The sequence below is a fragment of the Pectinophora gossypiella genome, chromosome 3 (genome assembly GCF_024362695.1).
Source record: "Pectinophora gossypiella chromosome 3, ilPecGoss1.1, whole genome shotgun sequence".
Classification (NCBI taxonomy): Eukaryota; Metazoa; Arthropoda; class Insecta; order Lepidoptera; family Gelechiidae; genus Pectinophora; species Pectinophora gossypiella.
Window position 1 is genome coordinate 2975857 of NC_065406.1, and position 19052 is coordinate 2994908.

Below are 19052 nucleotides of genomic sequence, written 5' to 3' on the forward strand. Positions count from 1 at the left end.
CTTTGAAAACGACTGGACGAGGTAGTACCTACTACTTGTGTGCATTGGGCCATGTGTAACTTTTTAGAGGATAGTTGGGAAGTTTTAGGAATGCATCTGTGTGTCATTTCCGTAGCGCATTTTGTTTACACTAGACGACAGTAACTGTGCATAGGGATAGTTTTTTGTTGATGATTTGGTTTTTCAGGCTTGTTGATTTCTTATTTTGTAGCTGACGCTTTAGAAATACATTAAAAGTTCAACCTTAATCTCCTATGGCCTATCTTTCAAGACACTTTTTATTAATTTATTTATACACAAAAACAGACAATGAACAAAAAAAGAAAACTTACAGAACAGATGAGCTTCTCTAAACACAGAGATATCTTCCTGCTGACCTACGTATATGTATATGTATATGTATATTATATAGGGTGTTCGTAACACCGTAACGAAAACTTTGAGCGATGATTCAGGCCATGATTCTGAGTTGATATCAAGTGGAATTTTCCGTCGCAAAAGTATGGAACTGAAAATAATTTAAAATACACAAAAATTTTCATGTATTTTCCGACAGCATATTCCACTTGATATCAACTCAGAATCATGGTCTGACTCATCCCCCTCAGTATTTGATACGGTGTCACTAACACCCATACATACTTGTATGTACTTGTATGGGATGTAAGTGACATCGTAACGAATACTGAGAGGGATGATTCAGGTCATTATTCTGAGTTAATATCAAGTGGAATTTTCCATCGTCTGTGTATACATATGTATTATTTATGTAGTTTGAACTAATGCAACCAAAGCAAGACTAAAATAATAGTCCTTCAAGTTCCTTTTAAAACTACCCACCGTGACACATTCCCGAGTGACAGCCTGCACGGTAAAAGAATCACCGTACATTTGCGTAGAATTTGGTGGGAGTTTTCAGAAGTATCAGGTATTAAACAATCAGATTTGGATTTTAAAAGGACATGGGGCCTTAAGTAAGTACTTATTTATTTTATTTTTTATTATTTGGGACAAGAACAGAATAATTAAGTACTTATAAATTACAGTCTCGAAATTACAATTAATTGCCAAAAGAGCTATCCACATAAAAATCATAACAAAATGAGAGGAGTAGCGTTACAATTATAATATTATTAGAGATTTATGCACAAGCTAAAATAAATTATAACGGCCTCCGTGGTCCAGTGGTTTGAGCGTTGGTCTCACGGTCCAGGGGCCCCGGGTTCGAATCCCGGTGGGGACATATCACAAAAATCACTTTGTGATCCCTACTTTGGTTAGGACATTACCTACAGGCTGATCACCTGATTGTCCGAAAGTAAGATGATCCGTGCGTACGTTAAATCGTTGGTCCCGGTTATTACTTACTGATGTAAGTATGTAGTCGTTACATGAGTCATGTCAGGGGCCTTTGGCGATTCCATAATAACCCTGACTCCAGGGTTGAAAAGGTTGGTATTCCACCGCACAACCCACACGATAGAAGAAAATGTTTATTGTTTTTAAGAACATTTTTTTTACTGAAAATAATACATAACAAATAAGTACATTACATATGTACCTACTTATATTTTTTATTTCCATGCAATACGTTTTGAAGCTACCCCACTTGTAATTTGTGCATGCTAGTCAGGTCTCCATACGAATATGAGTTCCAGCGCTTTTAGCGCTCCAGAGAGACCTACGTGACAATTCTACATCTCTATTACAGTGAGACAGTCGCAGTTAGCTTGGGAAGCTAGTATGAGAGATGAGTTGAGATTGATTAAGAGGAGACACAACGAATGACATACACTTCTCAAACACCTCGCAAGTTTATGTCTCGTTATGGCTATCAGAAAAGTATGAGAAAAAGAAAATACCTTCAGAGTTTGCCTTTCAACTGTTTTAAGACAGTAGTTAAACAAAAACTTTACAAAAAAGGTTATCATAAAGTTAGTGATTATTTTGAAGATATGAATGCATGGGATTAACTGTCTGAGAACTGATATTAGGCAGCTAAATTACTTAATTGTATAACAATATTTTATGTTTATTTATTTTTTAAAGAACGTCTAGGGCCCTGTGCCGAAGTTTTTGTTGCAGCTTCTTTTCCCCGGCTATACAGGTTGTGAGAAGCTGCAGTAGTTTTACGGCGGATGAGACGTTCGTTATGTAAAATTGACGATTCAAAGTGTAACAATGTTACCTACTGAATAAAGATATTTTTGAATTTGAATATGAATACCTAAATTTTACAGTAAGTAATTTAAATGGTTTCCAAATTAAAAAAAAATTAGTCTCGTGTTTTGTGGATCAAAAATTCGGAAGTGTTTCAAGTACCTAAATATATTTGCCAATAACTCTTAATATTTGCCTCTTTTCCCTTACTCTTAATAGCCATTAGTAACCCTTTCAGTTCAACTCATTCTTTCCATCTTCCTCCAACACCACATTTCAAAGGCCTCGAGTCACACGAGAACACAGTTCAACAGGGAAGTTTGAAAGTATTTGCAAATACGTATACAACGTAATATAATATCTTCCATAATTATAGTTAAAAAAAAATATTTCTTAATTCTTATACTTCTAAAGGAAGAAAATCTCATGGGAGTTATTGAGCCAACCTTATTTGGCTACGCGATAAATAAACAAATTCTAATTACCTTAATAATAGTGTTGCGCAAGATATGAGCAGCTTGCTGTAGCAATTTGCAAACACATCTTTATTACTCTACCACTAAATACTAAGATTAACATCTTCAAAAATCGAATCTTCTTATAAATATATAAAAGGAGAAACTGACTGACTGACATATCAACGCACAGCCTAAACAGCTAGATGTAGGCACTTGAAATTCGGAAGGGACGTAGCTTAGGTATCGTAGAGGTGCACTAAGAAAGGAATTCCCGAAATTCCCACCGGAACGGGAATAAGCGGGAAAATGTTTTTGTATGAAAAATCTAAACCGCTCAAGTTAGACGCTTGAAATTTGGCATGCAGGTACCTTAATAAACTTAAAGCTTAGTTGCAACAGGATATTGCAAAATTCCCACGGAAACGGGAGTTAGCGGGAAAAGACATTTGTATGAAAAAATCTAAACTGCGTAAGATAGATGCAATCAATCTAGCATGCATGCATACCTTAGACTACATAGTATAAAACAAAGTCGCTTATTCTGTCCCTATATCCCTATGTACGCTTAAATCTTTAAAAATACACAACGGATTTTGATGCGGTTTTTTTTTATTAGATAGAGTGATTCAAGAGGAAGGTTTATATGTATAATAACATCCATTAAATAGTGGAGAAATACTGATATTTTAAATAAATAACTAAACTAAGTAAATAATTTCATTTTTTCCTTAGCATTGCACCCGAGCGAAGCCGGGGCGGATCGCTAGTAAATTATAAAATGCTAATCTAGAAATAGAACCCAGTCTAAGATGATTAAAAATCAATCTCATTTTACTTTGCGACTTATTATCGAATTTTATTTATGAATTAAGTAACAATGAGTACGACGTTTGATCGCTTTTATTACGGATGACGTCACAGGACAGCATTTCCCTACAAACTAAAAAAACATTCTTTTTAATGTTTCGTAAAAAGTATCTCATTTGACTAGGTTGTCAAGTAGCCTAGTATAACCGGGAAAGACCATTCCTATCCGACCGTATAATATAAAAAGCTATTAAAAACTCATCTCCTTTCCTAGAATCTATTAAATGAAAAGAGCAGAATGCAAGAAACAATAGGAATGCAACGGGATTCATTTCTAGTTAATTAAAATGGGGCCCGTTGAATACTAATCCATTATTCTCCGTCTTTCCCGGTAATACTTATGTCTGGAGTCTCGAGTTTGCATCAGTTTGCAAAAAAGCAGAGGTGAAATATTTTTTTATTTAAGTACATTGTTTTAGGTTTACGCGTTTATTATCATAATTAAAACACATAATAACGGGTTCTTACCGAAATCAGGGATATGAGACTCCCGGCGAGTCATTCCGTGATCATGGCGCTTGCAACAGTGTCGAAATATCGGGAGTCTCATATTCCTGATTTAAACGCGGTAAGAACCCGTTATTTTATTATGTGTTTTTATTTAAATAGTTTTCATTTTTAATCTCAAAAGTAAATGGTGTTAATATTTTTTTGGGGTCTCTGTGGTCTTGTGATTCACCAGCTTGCTTCACCGAGCGCCGGTTTGAACCCCGGTACCGAACTTGCACCAATGAGTTATTAATTTTCACGTTACTCGACCTTTATAGACGGCGATACGGCTCACTGCCTATCACGTTGGTCTAACAGAAAGCGCGGTATCGTGCGGGTACTTAGTTCATCTTGCGATGGATGTACCCTGTTTTTCTGTGACAACATAGGTAGCTTTTTCATACAAATTCCATAGTAATTTCGTGTTTTGACGTTTAGTAAAAAGTAACTGATTTGACTAGTTGGAAACTAACATATTATAAAAGCTGTTATTGTATTAGTTATTACTTACATTTTGTTATTGAAAGTTAATTTAAATTTAAATCGTACAGTTAATCCTTATCATCTTGACAGCAGGCTAATGGGATAATATTTTCATTAATTAATTTTCAGTAAGTAATCGGTTTTGGTTTACTGAACAGATTCAAGCCTTTGTAGCATTTTCATTAAATAGGTAAGTCGATAAGTTATTAAATTTCATTCGGCTGCAGAAATTATCGTTTCAATTCGTTATTTTTTGTTTGATATTTTGTTCAGTGAATAACATTAACATAACAGCCTTTATAAGTCCCACTGCTGGGTATAGGTCTCCTCTCAATCAACCGGAGGGGGTATGGAGCATACTCCACCACGCTGCTCCACTGCGGGTTGGTGGAAAAAATACTAGTAAATACCTAATTGATTTAGGCAGATGAAGTGTATGAAACTGCGTCGCATTTTTATGCAAACGGGTGCATGTATAGAGCATACAAGTAAAAAAAACATACTTTAGGTTGTATGGTAGCTATATGTCTGTGTCTGATCTCCAGGAGAGACTGAAATACAAGTATTTCTATACTTAATCAGCTATGGTACCTCAATTATACTCGCTCCTTGTTCGAGACGGTTTACAGTAGTCTACGTCTTATGCTCCAGCATCGTCACAATTTTCAAAGCTCTTATACAAAGCTAAAAATGATTCGTTTCCTGCTTCCTGTCAACTAATGTCATTATGTTTAAAGTAAGTATGTTTCATGAACAACTCCATCACATGTAGATGTGTGTGGGATATTAAAATTGAAGTCCCGTCTCGAACAAGGAACTTCGTATAATTGAGATAGAACTTCACTTACAGGTAAGTTCGTTTAATCTCTTAATTAATTATATTTATGTCAATTACTAATGCTTAATTTAAGGAAACATTGTACCGACATTAATAATTATTTTCTGACAATAAATATTATATTATTATGCAAAAAGCCTCGGTATACGTTACGATGTCACTTTTTTTTTTGTATTTTACATATACAGGGTGTTAGTGACATCGTAACGTATACTGAGGATGATGATTCAGACCATGATTCTGAGTTAATATCAAGTGGAATTTTCCGTTGCAAATTCATGATTTTATTGTGTTTTTTTTTTAATATTTTAACTTCTATACTTTTGCGATGCAAAGGAGAATGGGCGAATCTGGTCCAAGAACCTCCACTGATGAGACTTATATGTAATGAAAGCTTATGCTTTCCCTATGAATCTGGCAAAGTACTATCAGATTCTGTCCCGGGGTTCTTTTTTTACGGCCATGTTTGTCCTGGCTAAAAATGTGATAAAATACAGTGGGAGCTAATATCGGCTCAAGATTTGTTGCTGGATAACAAAGTCTACATAAATAATTATGTATCATATTGTATATCATTTTAAAGAGGATCTTTTCCAGAATCCGAAACATAAAAAAAAAACAAAAAAAATCTTTTTGTAAGCGAATTATAGTCAATTTATATCTGCAGCGCCATTGTTTCTCGGTAGCTAAGTTCAAGTTTCATGCCTTTTACCCCTTCCAAAAGTATCTTACCGATTTTTTTTTATATTGCTTCCGGAATTTGATCTGAGTGATAATAACAAGAAAAATAAATAAACACCTCTCCGATAGAGACCGGCTAAGCTATTGCCTATTGCAAGAAATCGTCATCATTAGCAAGTCATTACGGTATTGCATATTATAAGCTTATCAGCAACTTGGAACTTGGTCCAAGAACCTCCACTGGTGAGACTTGCATGTAATGATAGCTTATACTTGTCCTATGATTCTGGCAAAGTTCTATCAAACACTGTCCTAGGGTTTTTTTACGGCCATGTTTGTCCTGAGTGTACAGTAGTGGACTGCAAAATCACCTCAGGATTTGTTGTCGATAAACTATTTAACTAAGTCTATATACATAATTATATATCATAATGTATATCAATTTTAAAGGGGAAGGTTATCAGAATCTGAAACACAAATAAAAAAATGCATTATGTAAACGACTTTTAGCCAACTCACGTCCGTAGCACCATTTTTCTCAGCAGCTACGTACGAGTTTCGCGCCTTCCAACCTTTCCAAAGAAGCCCAATCATTTTTTCCTTCTTCTGATATTGCATTCTTAACCTGACAAGACTAAGTGACAACAACAAGAAATAAAATAGATACCATTCCGATAGAGGCCGCGTAAGCTATGGACCTATTGCAAGATAACGTACTCAAAGGCTAGTCATTATAATCCAACAGACGTAACATGATTAGAATGCGGGATTTTATTTGTGTTTCAGATTCTGATAACCTTCCCCTTTAAAATTGATATACATTATGATATAAATATAATTATGTATATAGACTTAGTTAAATAGTTTATCGACAACAAATCCTGAGGTGATTTTGCAGTCCACTACTGTACACTCAGGACAAACATGGCCGTAAAAAAACCCTAGGACAGTGTTTGATAGAACTTTGCCAGAATCATAGGACAAGTATAAGCTATCATTACATGCAAGTCTCACCAGTGGAGGTTCTTGGACCAAGTTCCAAGTTGCTGATAAGCTTATAATATGCAATACCGTAATGACTTGCTAATGATGACGATTTCTTGCAATAGGCAATAGCTTAGCCGGTCTCTATCGGAGAGGTGTTTATTTATTTTTCTTGTTATTATCACTCAGATCAAATTCCGGAAGCAATATAAAAAAAAATCGGTAAGATACTTTTGGAAGGGGTAAAAGGCATGAAACTTGAACTTAGCTACCGAGAAACAATGGCGCTGCAGATATAAATTGACTATAATTCGCTTACAAAAAGATTTTTTTTGTTTTTTTTTTATGTTTCGGATTCTGGAAAAGATCCTGTTTAAAATGATATACAATATGATACATAATTATTTATGTAGACTTAGTTATCCAGCAACACATCTTGAGTCGATTTTAGCTCCCACTGTATTTTATCACATTTTTAGCCAGGACAAACATGGCCGTAAAAAAAGAACCCCGGGACAGAATCTGATAGGACTTTGCCAGAATCATAGGGAAAGCATAAGCTTTCATTACATATAAGTCTCATCAGTGGAGGTTCTTGGACCAAGTTTCATACAAAAGTGCCCATTGTCATTTCCACTTGATATTAACTCAGAATAATGAGCTGAATCATCCCCCTCAGTATTCGTTACGATTTTTTACGTGTTTTTTTTAATTATTTTGCGTTCCATACTTTTGCGATGAAAATTTCCAACTGATATCAACTCAGAATCATGATCTAACCTCAACGTTTTCGTTACCATGTCACTAACACCCTGTGTGTAGTTTCACAAAACTGATACTGGAATTTAACCCTAATTGCAGGCTGCTAACTACGGAATGGCTGCAACATTTTCAGTAAACTGATATTCAGTGAGCTGAACTCAGTCGTTACTGAAGTTTAGTTACTTCCTCCCTGTTCTCGGCGTTTTGCTGGCAAATAACGCAATTAACCACGTTTCTGTTTCACATTCCTCTCAATTTGTGTTCGCAGGTTGCAATCCAGCGGGGCACACACAGATTAGGTAACAGCTTTTTTTTTGACGTGACTTATTGTAGATTTGCCGCAGGTGGCATTAACTACTTGGCCGGACAAATGGGGAGCGCTGAAGGCTCTCATGGGAGGAAAAAACATTTGAAAAAATTAATCGACCCTAGTGGGTCGATAGCGATAAGCGCTGAGATTGAGGGAGGTCGTCGACCACGCCGGCGGGGTCGGTATCGGGGGGAGGTAACAGCACACCCCGGAAACTTCATACAAACCACTTCGTTTTACACAGACACTGACATTATCCTAACGCCAAATAGTTAATGCCATCTGCCGCAAATCTATAAGTCACGTCAAAGAAAAACAAAACACGGTTCAGACGATTTTTTAGAAAAAATCTTTAGCGGGATTGTGAGTCTTCTTGTTTATAGTGTGTCAGTGTTGCTAAAGGTTAAATTGCACTGCTTAGTCAGTGCAGGAAGTTCAGTACGAATGCTAATAGTTGAACATTTTCCGGCTAACTTAGTTCGAATGCTTAGCGTGCATTGCTGGTTAGCCGGCAACGGAATTATAGCATTAATTGTATTCAGCCTGTTGCGCTTTAGAAGCGCGATTGCATTCCTTGATCTAATTTAATTTCGCTTACCTTCTACTCGGAAATGTCTTTCTGCTTTTCCTTTTATCCACCAGCTTATGTCACTCCATCGCTTCAACTATCTCCACTTAAAAAAACACGCCAATTCGTTACTCCGTTTTGCGGTGAAAGACGAACGACCGACAAACAAACAGACACACACATACACTTTCAGATTTATAATATTAGTATGAATTGTTATAGCACATTCTCAAAACATAAAAGAATTATAAAATCGGTTCATAAACGACGAAGTTATCCGCTACCAAACATATAAAAAAAATATACGGTCGAATTGAGAATCTCCTCCTTTTTTGAAGTCGGTAAAAACAAATACAGTCTACGATTAACTTCAACAACTCACGTTGTCGTAACGATATGCTACGGCGTAGCACTTCTGTCGCCGCACCGTAACCCGTAGCTAGAACTTTGAAGCGCAGTGGTGTACTTGAAGTGGGCAGTTCGAAACTAAAACTGATTTGAATTACTGTGCTAACGAAACCGAGTTGAAAGTGGAATAGGGAACTAGGAACTATGTGTTTTATAACTATACGGCTAAGGCTGTATTGCACGTGTCACTTTTATATTTTAGTAGAAATTTAGTTTACGAGGTGACGTGAGTTTCGTGTTTGAATTGGCTATTGTTTGAATTTGTTGAGTGAAAAGGGTAGATGCACTGAACTAATTACGACTTTTTAGTTACTGTCTGTTAAAAGTATTAAATCGGATTTGTAGTTTGGGAACCGTGGCAGCCCAGTTGGAAAAACGCTTGACTCTCTCCGTGTGGTCACAGGTTCAAATCATACCCCGTTTCGGAGGTCTGTGACTTGAGGGTTTCCCTTTGGGTTGAAGGTCATTATTCCGCTTATCTAACCTGGAGGTTTGATTGGTCAGGTTTTTTACACAAGCGACTGCCTGTCTGACTTTCCAATCAGAAGGGAAAACCAACCAATACAGATTAGGTCACATAACTCCGAAACGTATACCTTAATAACTTTACCGTTTTATTATGTTATTGTGACTTTCTAGGATCTTACCTTTATAACAACAACATGTAACAAAGATAATAATATTTACCCATTAAACATTTACCAATGTAAAAATCAGTAGCTGTATGGTTACAGAATTTTAATTATGACGAAACAGAGAATCTATTAGACATAATTAAAACGAAGTGAGACGCACACACGCACGCATACACGCGCACACACACACGCGCACACACACACACACACACACACACACACACACACACACACACACACACACGCACGCACACACACACACATACACATACAAGCATTTATAGATTTGATATTTTCTTTTTAAGAAATATTTTATGATTTACTTAGTCTAACAATTTAAAAAAAAAACAAACTTTATTTTTTTTATATTTTGTTATTTTTTCTTGACCATGACTTTTTGGGGGTGGAGGCCTGGAGTCCTAAAACACAGGGTATCCTAGTTTAGGCTCCAGCCTCTACAAATATTGTATTTTTGTATGTATTTATGGATCCATGTGTTTTATTATTTGTAGAGGAAATAAAGATTTTACTTACTTACTTACTTACTTATTGTGGATATAGAATGAGGATGAAAACTAGAAGCTCAAAATAATTTGTTTACACAAATAGCATGGGTTCCCCATATTCCTCATGTCAAATTTTAAGAACACTCAACAGTAGCGACAGCTGATGGGAGAAATAGGCAGTTTTTATGCTCATTGTAGATTATCCACATAAAAAATGTATCCTTAAATGCTCGCAATCATTAAAGCCCAAGGTTGCTCAGCACAACCGGCACTCGGTGTTATCGCCAACAACGTGCAATCCAATTTGCTCTCACAACTTGTGGCTGCAAGCCGAGATTCCTGTTTTGGGGTCCCTTTTCTTAGTCCAGACTGACAGATTCGCCATTGGAAATCCTTTAACAAAAGTTATTGTGTAATTCTCTGCCGTCTTCTGTATTTCCGAACGCATATAACCCGGGTAATTTCAAGGCCAGAGTGAACAGGCACCTTTTGTGTTTCAAGAAAACACTGTAATTGGGTGACTTTATCGACTATTTTTCAATTTCCATCGTAATTCTTTCCACAACCAACGTCTCCTAGAAAAGTCGGGGGAACCAATCCAACCCCGTTCTTCATTTGTTTTCCTCACCGCGTTATTCTCACTTCCGCTCCCGCCTTTTCTGTTTACTTACTTTTTAAATTAATTAATTAGTTGTATAACATTTACAATTATTAATAATTTATATTAATTCTATTTAATAATATTTTAAATCATTAAAATACTTTTAAATTATATGCCCATTTGTTTGAACAATAAAAGTGCAGGTAAATTAATAGTCCATATAAATGCCATTGTTTCGCAACTTTTAACTTTAATCTAAGTAGTTAATATTCATGTTAGATATTGAGATATCTACTTGCAGATAATTCAACTTCTTTTAAAATATGAGTGATCATGACATGTGCGAGCTCCATCTTAGGCCTCGTCAATGCCTTCGGGCAAGTCTCGGGCCAAGAGCAAACCTATCAAAGGAAAAAAATAAAACAATTGCGAACTGATTGGCCGTCTCAGACTTGCAGTTCAGACGTGTGTTCATCGGGATTGTATGTTACGTCCTTGTGTGTTTATACAACGTGACCGTCCTTGTTATTTGTGAGAACCTTTAATTGGGTCAGAGGTTGTAACTTGTTTATGATACTCGTACTGTTGATTCCATTAGGATTTTTTTAAAAAAAACGAGACGAATAAAATCGCAACTTCCTCAAATCTTCGTCTTATTTTGGTGAAAGAGTTATTCTCGGAACCCCAGACGTATCTGACATGGCCTGTGTTAACTATAATAATATGTTATTTTAAATAGTTAAATAAAGACAGAACCCATAGAATAATTTATAATAAACGTTTCTTTCTTTCTTTCTTAATTGTAGTTTCTCCGCGGTGTCTTTTTTGTTTTAAGTTTAAATAAGTATCCTTGTCACTACGGCTGCAACTTGTGGCTTCAACTTGGAACTAACCATCCAGAAAGAAATACTCAACATAGTTACACTCAATTAAAATTAAATAATATCTTTATTCAGTAGGTAACATAGTATAAATAATGACCCTTTTTATTACACCCAGGCACAATTAAGTCTTCCATCCATTATTATTCTGATCAAAATAAAGAGAAGCAATATAGGTAGTAACCTAATTCTATAGTAATGTGATTCAAATATCAATTAACAATTACTTTTATATAATATGCTTCTGTAACTACATTGTAGTTTGAATAATTATGTACTTATCCGAGTTAAAACACATAATAACGGGTTCTTACCGCGTTTAAATGGGGATATGAGACTCCAGATATTTCGACGGGATGAGTCATCCCGTGATCATGGCACTTGCAACAGTGTCTAAATATCGGGAGTCTCATATCCCCATTTAAACGCGGTAAGAACCCGTTATTATGTGTTTTAACTCGGATAAGTAGGGATGAGTCATCCCGTGATCATGGCACTTGCAACAGTGTCGAAATATCGGGAGTCTCATATCCCCATTTAAACGCGGTAAGAACCCGTTATTATGTGTTTTAATTATGATAATAACCGCGTAAACTTAAAACAATGTACTTATCCGAGTAATGAGAAAATAGGTAATTATCACGTTAGATCTCAACAGTGCCATCTATATCATGTTTGGGGAACGTAACATGGAAAGTCCATAATTAGGGATTATGTACCATTTTATTTTATGTACTTATATATTTACATCATGAGGAAACCCACATTCCCGAGAAATGCATTTTCGGAGGTGACCAAACCTGTATTGGGCTGGCTTTCCCTTCGCGAGTTGGAAGTTCAGGTAGGCGCTTTTATAAAAAAACCAGACCTGTCAAATCTTCAGGTTAGGTTAGCGGTCCCTGTGAAATACGGGATAATGCTAGGGAAATCATGAGGTACTACATATTTACCTACCTAAGCATAGATACATATCTACACAGAATAAAACGTAGCGAAAAACAGCACCCTCAGCGGTTTAAGTAAGCTGGGATAAAATTATGCTCAAATGGATTATCTCCACAGTAGTAAGCGCTGGATAAAGTTCAAAAGTCAAAGCGCAAAGCTGTGGAAATATTATGAAGTATTTTTGTAAGAAAATTATCTTCAAGGTAAAGACATATTTACTGCTTCTTATCTTACTAATATTATAAATGTAAAAGTTTGTGAGTATGGATGTAGAATTTATGTGGCCCCTTCGATCTTTGCCACATAAATCTTATAGACTATACCAGATATCGATGTGATCGATGTTAGTGTTATCGATGTAAGTTGAAACTAGTAGGCGTTGAAATTAGGAGTCGTTGAAATTAAACACCGATTGGAGTTGAATCAGAGCTCCTACCCGTGTGGTGATTCTAATAAGAATGAGAGTCTAGTCCCCGCGCGCGTGTATATATAGGAAAACGCCCACTAAGCGGGGCGGGGCAAGGGCGCGGCGGGGGTGTGTAGCGGTGAAGCCGCGCTCAGTCCCTATCTTTCTCTTTATTTTAAAAATAAAACTTACAAACTATTTACAATTTCTAGGCAATCATTATACAATCATAATATAATCATAATACAATCATAACACAATCCTAATTTGCTTCTTGTTGCTTCTACGGCGAACATATTCTCCCGCCGCAGCTGCGCAGCTCGATGACCACGTCGCGCAGCTGGACCATCTACGGTTCGCCGTCCTCGGGTGGCGATGTTGGCAGGATGACCAGCTTCTTCGTTGGCCGCCGCAGGATCCCCTTCGTTGTCCTCACGTCGACCGCCCTCGTCTCGCCGTCTGGTCCGGGGTAGGCAGCCACGACGACACCTCGCGGCCACGAGTTGCGAGGCAGCGTGCCGTCAGCGATCAATACTAAATCGCCCACGGAGATGGAACCCTTGCTGGCTCGGGGCTCCCGCCGGTGTTGGAGTTCAGGTAGGTACTCCCGTACCCATCGCGCCCAGAACATGTCGGCTAGGCGTTGGCTCTTCCTCCAGTCTTTGCGGCCGGCGTCGTCGCCCTCCGTGAAGGCGCCTGGTATCGGCACCCGTGATGGACCTCCCAGAATGAAGTGGTTCGGTGTGAGGGCCTCTGGGTCCTCCGGTGATGTCGACACGTGTGTGAGGGGTCGACTGTTGATGGTGTGCTCGGCCTCCACCAGTAGCGTTGTCAGGACTTCTTCTTTTGGCGCGCGCTCGTGCAGCACCACGGCTAGTGCTGATTTGACGCTGCGGACCAGTCTCTCCCACGCGCCTCCCATGAATGGCGCGCTAGGAGGGATGAACTTCCAGGTGATGAAGCGAGCGGAGGCTTCTTGTTGTATGGCCTCCTCGACGGCGTGCTTCATCTCGACGTCCGCACCGCGCAGGTTGGTACCCTGGTCTGACCAGAGCTCGGTGGGGCACCCGCGGCGGCCTATGAAGCGCCGCAGTGCCATTACTGCAGAGTCGGTGCTGAGGCTCCCGGCGAGTTCCAGGTGCACTGCCCTGGTGGTTAGGCAGGTGAAGAGGACTCCGTACCTCTTCTGACGTGCGCGACCCACGGTGACTGTCATGGGCCCAAAGTAGTCAAGCCCCGTGTAGGTGAAGGGCCGCTGGTGATGGGCTAGACGGCTCCTTGGATGATTGCCTGTCGATGGTTGGGCTGGCGTGGCCCGACGGATGCGGCAGACCTGGCATTTCTTCAGTTCGTTGCGCACGGCGTGGCGGAGGCGCAACACCCAGTAGTGCTGTCGCACCTCATTTGCCGTCGTTTCAAACCCTCCGTGGTGTAATTGCGTGTGCACCCACTTGATGTACAGCCGCGTCCATCGGTGGTCTCCATCCAGGATGACGGGCTCCCGTTGTTCTGTTGTGATGTCGGCGGCGGCGGCGATCCTCGAGCGTAGATGTATTAGTCCCTCTTCGTCAATCATAATCGACAGTTGCTTGAGTCGACTGTCGGCAGGCAGGGGCTTCTTTCTTCTTATAGCTTCTAGCTCCGCGCTGAAGGCCTCTTCCTGCACGGCGCGTATCCATAGTTGCCGTGCGCGATGCAAGTATCGTGCCGCGAGAGGCACGATCTTTCTCTGCTGTCTCGGCGCATGTTTGTGTCCCGTGCCTCGTCCCGTTTCTCTGTGCGCCTGTACCTTCTTCCACGTCGGGTCTTCCTCCGCACGTTTCTTGGTGCGTTTTCTAGCGGCGGCACACCTTTCTCTTCCCTTTAGTTTTTCTATGAATTGTAGGACACGCGCCGTGACACGTAGTAGTTTTGCCCACGATGAAAAACGTGTTATGTCGGGTAGCGCCTTCCCTGTTCTTTCTGCGGCGGTCGTCGCGTGCACTCTCTCCTCGTTTGTGTGTTCAATAGTCTCTGAGATGTCCTCCGCCGGCCAGGTGTCTTCTGGTCGATACAGGAAAGGCGGGCCGCGGAACCAACGATGCTCGGAGGCGAAGTCTTTCGGCGTTCCTCGTGTAGCGTCGTCGGCCGGGTTGTCTCTCGTTGATACCCAACGCCATTCGTTTGTCTTAGTCTCCTCTGCTATCTCGGCGACTCGATGAGCTACGAAGGGCTTGTAGGCTCGTGGTCCCGTTCGCAACCATGATAGGACGGTCCTAGAGTCGCTCCAGAAGTAACGACGTGCAGGCTTGATGTCGTGTTCCTCTTGCGCTGTGCGGGCTAGGCGGCAGCCCATTACGGCCGCTTGGAGCTCCAGTCGTGGTATCGATGTCATCTTGCTGATAGGTGCCACTCTCCCTTTGCCGGCGATGAGCGAGATGTGTATTTTCCCGTCCTCGTCGACGATTCGCCAGTATACCGCAGCGGCGTAGGCAGAGCTGCTTGCGTCCACGAAGGTGTGTAGCTCCACGAACCGGGCGCATGTGAGCGAGGCATAGCACCGAGGTACGGCTAGTTGTGAGAGGCGCCGCGCATGCTCCGTCCATTTTTTCCATGCTTCTGCTTCGGGGGTAGGCAGCGCGTCGTCCCATCCTATTCCGGTGCGCCAGGTGTCCTGAATGATGCGCTTCGCTTGTATGGTCACGGGCGTGGCGATTCCCAGCGGGTCGTAGAGTGACATCGTCGTTCGTAACGCTTCCCTCTTCGTTGGCACGCGCTCGCCGTGTAGTATGTCGGTGGGTATCCGGGCTTCATTCATATTGAAGGACAGCGTGTCGCGCTCTGGGTACCATATCATTCCCAGTATCTTTTCGGGAGCAAGCTTGACGATGTCTTCTTTCGCCTCGGGCGCCAATGATGATAGTACGAGTCTGGAGCTCGATGCCCATTTCTGTAGATAGTAGTTGGCGCGGCTATGTATATAGGCCACTTGACTGGAGACTTGTATTGCTTCCTCTTCCGTATCGAAGCTTGCCAAGTAGTCGTCGACGTAGTGATTGTTGATGATTGCCGCCGCCGCCGCCGGATATTCTTCTCTATATTGTTCGGCGTTCCTATTCTTCACGAAGATTGCCGTGCAGGGGGATGAAGTAGCGCCGAATATTACACTCTTCATGCGATACTCGACAGGGGGTCCCTCTCTTCTATTTCCGCGCCAGAGGAAGCGCTGCATGTCTCGATCTTCCGTCCTTATTGAGATCCGCATAAACATGTCCTTTATGTCAGCCGTCACCGCCACTCTTCTTTGCCGGAACTTCATCAGCACTCCTGGTAGGGATCGAAGTAGGTCCGGCCCGGACAGTAACATGTCGTTCAGGCTGACTCCTCGCACCTTTGCGGCCGCATCGTGGACGATCCTCAATTTCTCTGGTTTCTGCGGGTTCATAACTGCAAAGTGTGGTAAGTACCAAATCTTCGTTTTTCCCTTCGGCGGCGTGGGCGCGACTTCTGCATAGCCGTTCTCTATCAGCGTGTTCATCTGCTTCTCGTACCGCCTTTTCATTTCTTCATCGCGATCTAACTTCCTCTCTATGGCTTGAAGTCTTCTCAGGGCGGCTTCGTAGCTATTAGGAGGGTCGTAGTCGTCGCTCCTCCAGAGTAAGCCCGTTTCGTATCCTTCGTTTGTGCGGCGAGTGGTCCTCTCTAGTGTTTCAAGCGCTCTTCTTTCTTCCTCTGTGTGGAAATGTTTCGGTTCCACTCCTAGGACTTCCAATGCGAAGTGGTCTCGAAGCAGTTTTTCTATTGCTTGATCATCTTCTACGATCCTCGCGTGATGTACTCGATGAGCGGGCCCTCCCGCCGGTGTGTGCCGCACTCCGTGCAACACCCATCCTAGGTCCGTGCGCGCGGCGACCAGTTGGCTGTCTTGCTCGCGTCTGACTTCATGTGCCAGGAGTAGCTGCCAGTTGTCTTGTCCTATTAATACGGTTGGCGTTCCCCGGTGATAAGTCAGCTGGTCTTGTAGGTCTTCTAGGTGGCTCTGTCCCGTCACGGCGCACGCCGGCACGCTCTGCGGCGATAACTGCAGGTTCTTCATCGTGCGCGCTGAGATGCTGTAGCTGTGCGTGTCCTCTGGCGCGCTGATGTCGAAGGTAACTCTTCTCGAAGCGCCGGCGTCCACTCGTGCCCCGGCTACTCCTTCTATGTAAAATGGCTCCGGAGGTCCCGATACGCCGATGTGTTCCGCCACCGCCGCCTCTATTAATGTGCACGTTGATCCATCGTCGAGAAGTGCGTACGTGCAGTGAGTCCCCTTAGGTCCACTTACACGAACCGGCAGAATCTTCAATAGTGCTGTAGTATTCTTCCTTTCTCTTGTCGACGCTATAGTGGCTATTACTGGGTCTTCTTCTATGTGAGTTCCCGCGTGGATGGACGCTCGTTGTTCCGGCTCGGAGTGCAGTAGGCGGTGGTGCGAGTACTTGCACCCGCCGACGTCGCACCTCCTCGTGGGACATGTGTGGCCGAACTTCCTCCGTTTCAGGCAGCGGAAACACAACCTATGTTTCTTCGCGGTTTCCCAGCGCTCGTTGACCTCTGTCTTCTTGAAATCTGCACATTCGGCGACGTGGTGTGTTTCCTTTTCGCAGACTGGACATTGTTTCCTATTGTCACCGGCCGTGACGTTTATCTTCTTTTCTTCTATGTGGTGAGTCCTCATTGTCCGCCTCAGTGGAGCGGACGTGTGCTCCCGCCGGTCGACGACTGGTGTGGCTTCCACGGGTGCGAAGCTGCCGCACCGCTCCGCTGTTCTCTCCATGAAACTTGCTAGCTTCATCAAGTCTGGTTCCTCTTCATCTTGTTCGGCCGCAAAATCGTAGTACCTATATCGCAGTGCTGACGGCATCTTCTCCACTACGTGTCGAACCACTTCCGGGTTATGCAGGTAATGTGTCTTCTTCAATGCCCTGATGGTTGCCGTAATGTTTGATATCCTCGTGGCGAAGGTGCAAATGTCCCTCGGTGATTCGGTCAGACGTGGTAGGGCCCGCAGCTTCTCCAGTTCGGCCATGACGAGGGCGTCCGGCCGCCCGAAGCGCGTAGACAGCAATCGCATCACGTCGGCAGTCGTGGTTGCACCGATGAATAAACATTGGGCGGCATCTCTTGCTGCTCCCCGAAGGCTCCGACGTAGTCTTGATAAGTTTTCTTGCTCCGTCAAATATACTGCAGTCTCTTCATAGGCGGTCTTGAAAACTAGCCATTCACTCGACGCTCCGCTGAAGATGGGCAGCTCAGGCACGGAGCGCGGGGCGATGGCGGCTGGTACTGCTCGTGCGGCCGATGCTATCGCTGTCGCTAGTTGACTGTAATCGAAAGTTGTTGGCTTCTCTTCTATACTCCTGTGTTTCGGCTTCTCATGATCCTTTACGGTGGCAGCGGGGAAAACGGCGGCAGCGGGGGGGACGGCGGCGGCGGCGGACGGCTGCGGGGGGGACGGGTCTTCCTCGGCGGCGGGAAGCTGGTCCACCCACGTCTTGGTGCGCTCTTGCATTTCGCTCACGCTGACTATATCCGTATCGTCGTCGTCTGATTCCGCTTCTAATGTGGCGATCTTCGCCGCCGCTAGCTCCACTTCCTTCTTCAACAATTCTTCTTTAGCCTTCAGCAGCGCCAGGCGACGTCCCTTCGACGCTGAGGAACGCGGCGCTGTCGGTGCACGCCTCACCGACTTGGGCCGTAGTGTCGTGTCGTGCGTGCTTTCCCCCGTAGATTCCTCCGTCGTCGTTGCAGTCGTCGTAGTAGTGGCGGTTCCCGTCGTCGTCGTTGCGGTAGTGCCCGAGCTGTCCTCTGTGCTGGTAGCCGTGGCTGAACGGCTTGTGCTGGGTTTCCTGGTCAGCGGGGGGGCGGTGACTGCCGTCGACGCGGCTGTGGTCGGCGCAGTCCTAACGGCGGCCGTGACTGACGTTGACGCGGCGGTGGTCGACGTAGTCGTGACGACGGGGGCGACGGCGGCGGCGGCGGCGGGTGCCGACTCGGCGGCGGTCGGCGTTGGGCGAGTTTCTACGGACTTCATGCTCCTAGTCTTCAT

General features: G+C 42.7%; 1 protein-coding gene across 1 annotated transcript; it reads right to left on the reverse strand.

Moving 5' to 3' along the window:
* Window positions 1-13331: 13331 nt before the first annotated feature.
* LOC126382264 (uncharacterized) lies at window positions 13332-19052 on the reverse strand. Its single transcript, XM_050032076.1, has one exon. It carries the CDS (start codon window positions 19050-19052, stop codon window positions 13332-13334), a length of 5721 nt encoding a protein of 1906 aa, XP_049888033.1.